The sequence below is a fragment of the Coffea eugenioides genome, unplaced genomic scaffold (assembly GCF_003713205.1).
Source record: "Coffea eugenioides isolate CCC68of unplaced genomic scaffold, Ceug_1.0 ScVebR1_3340;HRSCAF=4539, whole genome shotgun sequence".
Classification (NCBI taxonomy): domain Eukaryota; kingdom Viridiplantae; phylum Streptophyta; class Magnoliopsida; order Gentianales; family Rubiaceae; genus Coffea; species Coffea eugenioides.
The window spans coordinates 3,826-10,015 of record NW_020863908.1 but is presented as its reverse complement, the minus strand read 5'-3'; the positions used below and the strand labels follow the sequence as shown (position 1 = coordinate 10,015).

Sequence of the window (6,190 nt, the reverse complement as noted above, 5' to 3'; positions counted from 1 at the left end):
TTTAGTCGCGCTCAATAGAACGTCTGTGCGATCTTGTACTTTTTCCTTGTCTGTTCCTTTGTCTTCTAACTACAAATATAAGTAGACGGGATAAAAATGATAATCAAAGCAAACATCGGTCCAGACTACAACTTCAAGCAAACATCGCAGAAACTCTCATTCATGTGAATGTCTCAATATGTTAGCATATTTTGGGCGTTGCTTGTGATTTAAAAGGAACCAACAACATAATTCGACTTGGTGTAAATTCGCGTTTTGACATACTGCAAGGTTTTGAGGAATAAAGGTATGGTACAGGAAACAGATACTCACACAAAACATGTAGTCAGGTTTCAAGAGTTTTCAATTACTCTTAGACTGTTGGGAAGTGAATAGGCGAACGAAGTGTAATATATGAACTCAAACACACACAGCTGGTTTTATTTATGTAATGGTGCATTCTTGGTACAAGCGCACCTTCGAGATTCAGTACAGTACTAGGGAGATGTGCCTCAGCGGTACATCCATCCTTTTGAACATACACACATAATACTCAAACCACATACAGACACCAGATAATTAAAGTACTTAGCAAAGTACGTTGATCATTCTCAATTCATGAGCAGCTGTTGATTAATGTTCATTATGTTTGTACCACAGGAGTAGCTTCTTGCCATTATTGTTCAATTTCAAGGTTAGTGCTTGATCTTTATATGTGCCCTTGTCATCCTGAGTTAACATGTGAAGCCCGTACAAAGTGCCAAAACGTACAACCCGCTTGACATAGCGAAGCACTTTTATCAAAACCAGATTGGTCCCAGCTATCCTGTTGTACTCTGCCACTGCAAATTCTGCCATCTCTTGAACATCAGGAGGGACTGTCTTGTCCACATTTTGTGCAGTCGTAGTACCACATAAACCTCGGAGGTTGGCATTCTGTAAACCCCAAATAATTGAGTTCCCAGAATTAATCCAAATCCATTAGAAAAGTAGCCAAAAACTAAGTTGATCCGACCAATTAGTAAGAAATAACATTACTCGGGGAGAAGGTTAATCAAACAATTCAAGAAAGTAGACAAGATGAATAAAAAGTTTTAATTGCTTAAACCAATTCAAAAATGTGCTCAAGACTTTCAATAGCAACTCCTTTTACTTTTCCCAAGAGTTTCTGTGCAAGTTGATAAATTATTTAAATCCTTTCTTTCTTTTCAAATAAAAGATCTACCATCCTATATAAACTGTATACCAAATTTTTAGTTAGCTAAGACAAATCTCAAAATACATAAAGTATACGCTGTATTTCGGGGTATTCTAAGGTATAAAAACTTTTAAGGACTGACTCGTACAAGTTAACCATATATTTACAAATGCTAGTACGCATATAAAACCCGGGAACAAGTTGAAGGGCGCCTTTGATTTGATTCAAATCCGCAAAACTATTGCAGAAACAAGTCAAAAACTACGCGCCCAAGAAAGAATGAAAAATTTCATTAAAGGAATATGATCATTATTCACCGTGTCACTGAGTCCTTCAATTGCGTTCCATGTCTTGTTTTCTCCAACTGCCTTCATTATAGCTTCCACTTCAGCTGATTGGAATCCCTCCACAGCCACTGATTTCCATCAAGAAACAAAAACTCATTTCAATTCCAGGAAAATAAAATACTTACCACTTCTTATTGAACCAAAGAAAAAAGGAATTTGTGAAAGAAATATATGCACATGCATGCAAAATACAAAACTGATGTGCGAATTTTGAGAGAATAGAAGATTACTGTTGGCTGCGAATTCGTTCACATTGATGTTGTAGTTGGCTACGACTTCAGTCATTTTTTCCTAAGGGAACTAGCAAGCTACTAACGGAGATAATAGAATTTTATAACTGGTTGTAGTTGTCGAAACTAGGTTTTGCACAAGAAAGAACTTACCTCATCCCTTGTATTTATAGGCAATACTTTAACACTTAAATGCCCTATATGCCCTTGCTTGGAAATTGGGAATCTAGTGACAAATATGTATTTGATGGAAAAGGCATTATTCATAAAGAATATTAGCAAGAGCTTTCTTCCTTTCTTTTATTCTTTTCTAAAGTAAACAACGTCAGTATCATGAGAAAGGAGGAAATAAATGCTGCAATGGAATAAAAATAGTGATAATTTGATACAGCCATCACCTTTCTCAACGACTATGGTGTAGGAAAGCTATAGCAAAATGGTTATCCTCCCTTGATGGTTTTTCAAGTTCTTTCATGGGAATCTTAATTTGGCAATTTTTCTCTTTTCAATTTATGTCAAGGAAGGTTATCTTTTTTTCTAATGGTGTTCCCCATCTTTTTTATGGATGCAATCTTGCACGCCTTTCTTGAGGGTGTACACTTAATCACTTTGTTGGAGGATGTTCATTTTTAATTTAGCAAGGTAGTTATTCCTGTTTACAATATTTTCAATAGGTTATATGTCATTTCAATTAATGGATCATATTATGGGTTCTATTCCCATCAAAGTATTTTCGTTTGAGGGTGTGTGACTTTTTCACTGTAATCAATTCTCCTTATTTTGAAATAATATCAAGAATTGATGACCTGAAGAGATTCAAAATGATCAGTCATCATGCATTTCAAAATTTGGTATTCAATTTGGAAGCTACAAGCGTAAGCTCTCCAACTTGAGTGGGAATATTGGAAATTAGTTAGTTTTTAAATTTTAATTTTAACATCTTATATGATAAGTTATATCAATTTATTTGATTTGTAATTTAAATTTAAATTTGATAGGATTTTAACTTGTAATTTAATTTTTAGATTGTTAGGATTTTATGAATTATAACCATTATCTTTGCAGGGCAACTTCTATATATACTTTCAACAATGTCACAACATTGGATCACATAAATAATAACACCCTTTTCTAAAATTTGTCGAATCCGAAGATAATATGTAAGGAAGACAGGGATGATTAGAACGATTTGTTCAAAGGTTTCTTGTATTGTCAAACTCAACAGTAAAGCATATTAGATAGACCATATTTACAAGCCAACTTACACATAGACATCATACATTTGTATTCAAGAATCACAAAATCAATGTTATGTATGGCGATGAAAAAGAAATAAAAATTATAGCAGGTGACATAATGTGCTGCAACAAAATTAATATCGTCACTATATATGCCTCCTGTCTATAAGTATATCTAATCCCATATTTTTTTCCCCCTGAATCCTCAATCTTTAATTTTCCAAAACTATTCACTTTCTCTTTTCCTTGACTTTAGGTGTATTCACCAACTCATGCAGTTTTTTAGAATTTTCATGCAATAAAGAATAATATTTAGATATTTATTTTTGTCTATAACTCTACAAGTTATAGTGTATATAACACTAGGATAATCCTTACAAGTGTTTAACCCTTAAGGGTCCTCACTAACCCGAATATAATAGTACGTACTTGTCAAAATGCGAGATGTTATCCTATTTTTTTTTGATAAAATATCATAATTTTATTAAAATCTGCACTAATGGCAGAAATTACATTATAAAGTTTCAAATTTGAAAAATGAGATAAAATAATTGTAACTCCATGGACATTTGTGCATGCTTCCAATCACTAGATCTGCAAATTAACTGCTTCAAGTCCAAAGATTATGGTGAGATCTGTCGAATAGATCCAAGAAATTCTATATCTGATAATCAAAATTTGAAAAAACTCAAATCTAATAAAAGAAAAATGAAAATATTATCAAAAACTCTTAATAGGAATCCCTATGAGAGAATAAAACTCTCACTAAAAAATTTAGGAGAGAAGAGAACTCTCACTAGACAACCTTAAGGAGAGAAGAAACTTTCACTAGAAAATCCTAAAAGAGATTTTATTCACACAAATGAAAAAAAAAACTATAGAGAGAGTTCCTCCCATGGGAAAGATCAGAAAATTTTGATCTCTCTACCATGGAAGAGTTGAAAGAAGTTTTAATTAGAGAGTTTTTTCTAAAGAGAAGGAAGAGGGAAGGAGGGGAGAAGGGGCTTCTTTTCTCATCAGTTAATTGATGAAATTCGAAAAGTAAATAATATCCTATCTAGAGAATCTAAACTCTTCCGGGTCTCCTTGGCAAATTCTCGATTATCACTTACACTCTTGATAAGATGCTGCGCCTTTTCTGATAATACAACAAGAACAAAAAGAATCCTTTTAATTCATGATGTCATAAATGAAAATGAACTTGCAATAATTGTTGGTTTCCCAGTAACCTTTGGTTAAATGGATCATCTCCATCGTACATCCCTCATTTTGTCGTTACGCAATTTATTAACCATTTGGCAATTTAGTTCCTTGATAAAAAAAATGAAAGAAAAAATAAAAAGTACAAGTACAAGTACTAACATGTCACACATAGTAGACTTACAAATATTTGGAAAAAAAAAAAAGATGGTTGCCAACAAAATTTAAACACAGATGGGCAATCATTTGTGATCCAAAATTGTGTATGGCTATTAAGTTATTTTAATTAATGAGAAAAAAAGGGAGCGAAGTGCACGCTTAAAGATTTTTGTGGAGTGCCAAAATCATTCCTTTGTTGATTTGACAAGATATAGTGGTATGATATGCGTCTTTAATGTAATATGACCCTGCAAAAAGTATTCTTATTATTATTGTATGAGCCTTAGGAAAAAAAGAAATCAACCTCCGAGACGATAACATTTTCTAAGAGATAGATATAACTACAAAAGAGATAGATATCTAAGTATCCTCATCCCTATGTTTGATTAATTTTGAAGTGCAAAATTCTGGTGCACCACGTTGTTGAGGAACTTGAAAATTTTAGGACGTTATCCAGGAAATAAGAGCTTGGAAGATATGCTAATTAGATAAGACAAAATGCAAGCTATTCCTAAAATAGACAATCACTTAGGAAACAGACAATCATTTTGGAATCAAATTCTAGTTCTCCTATGTCCCGTCCTGCTGTGTAAACTCAAGATATGAAGCTAAATCCAGATAGAAAGCAAACATAAAAATTGACAACCACTTGCATTTTTTTTTTTTGGGTAAGTAGCCACTTGTGTTTTGTTTCGATAAAGAGAATAATGGCCTTGTTGGATAGTAAAGCGCGAGAAGATGAATTTGATAAACATTTATTTGACCGGAAAATTTTGGACCGAAAACTTATTTTCTAAGCCAATATTTTTTGCTATATTGCAAGTTTTACTAGACACAGAGGAATATATAAAAATCTATAATTCTCTTGAAACTTAAACAGTAGAAGAAATGGTAATAGACTTTTATGAACTTTCTTAAAAATTACTTTTTTCATTTAACCTAATATTCCAGTCCTAGGTTGTGATTTAAAAAATAATAATAAATGAGAAATAAAAAGGGAAATAAACATTTGGAGAGCTAGTTTAGGGAAGAAAAGAAAGGAAATGCAAACAATCGACTCTTATTACAGCTTAAAAGCGTAAACATAGATTAAAAGCAGCTTCTGGGGATAAATGGTGACAAATTTCATCTCCTCATGGAAGGGTAATTTTAGTGATTCAAGGTTTGGTTTCCTAAATCAATTCAGCAGAATGTCTAACGGTTCAATGCTTGGCAATTAGTGCTAAATGACTTTATCTGCCTTTTAGTAACTTTTATAATTACAGGTTTAATCCTTAAGTGAGTCTATGCCGTTGTGCATTTGTGTGTAGAAGCTGATTTTATTACAAACTTAATCAATGATTTGCTAAAAGTATGACAGAAGGGGAATTAGTGAAGCAGTTTGGTTTCTATGCTGTTACCATAACTCCGGCTGCTTGAATTCTTCTCATTTGCTTATAGTTTCTGGACTATAAATTACACAGCATATTAGAGTGAGATTTTGCTGGTTTAGCTACTCCTCTTTTCCATTTTTCAGCAATTTTCTTGAATAGGTATTTTTTTATTGTGTTATGGTGTTTCATTGTTTGAATTGGGTCGTCCATGTAGAATTGAAAATTGAAGAAGAGCTTCCCATTTTAGTTGCAGGTAGGAAATATTAGTATCAGCTACAATTTGTTGATCAAGGTATGCCTCGGCCGTATTATAGTCGATAATAATACTTTATTTCTGTAGACATTGATTGGATTTCTATCCATAGCTCTTTAATTATGTGGTTTAAATTTAATTATTTTGTCATCCAATATGCTGCCGCAAGATTTAGAATGCTTCTGTTCTAATATAGGATGGATGGCCAAAGTA

General features: G+C 32.8%; 1 protein-coding gene across 1 annotated transcript; it reads right to left on the bottom strand.

Annotated features, from left to right (window-relative positions):
- Positions 1-387: 387 nt before the first annotated feature.
- Positions 388-1,887, bottom strand: LOC113757820. Its single transcript, XM_027300931.1, has 3 exons — positions 1,755-1,887; positions 1,495-1,592; positions 388-915 (listed from the first exon to the last, which is right to left on the bottom strand). Exons 1-3 carry the CDS (start codon positions 1,807-1,809, stop codon positions 613-615), a joined length of 456 nt encoding a protein of 151 aa, XP_027156732.1. The 5' UTR covers positions 1,810-1,887; the 3' UTR covers positions 388-612.
- Positions 1,888-6,190: the final 4,303 nt, after the last annotated feature.

Coding starts and splice junctions, on each gene's coding strand:
- LOC113757820 (XM_027300931.1), bottom strand. CDS start 1,809: ATGACTGAAGTCGTAGCCAACTACAACATCAATGTGAACGAATTCGCA. Junction 1,593..1,754: donor GAACGAATTCGCAGCCAACA/GTAATCTTCTAT, acceptor GATGGAAATCAG/TGGCTGTGGAGGGATTCCAA. Junction 916..1,494: donor TTGAAGGACTCAGTGACACG/GTGAATAATGAT, acceptor TGGGGTTTACAG/AATGCCAACCTCCGAGGTTT.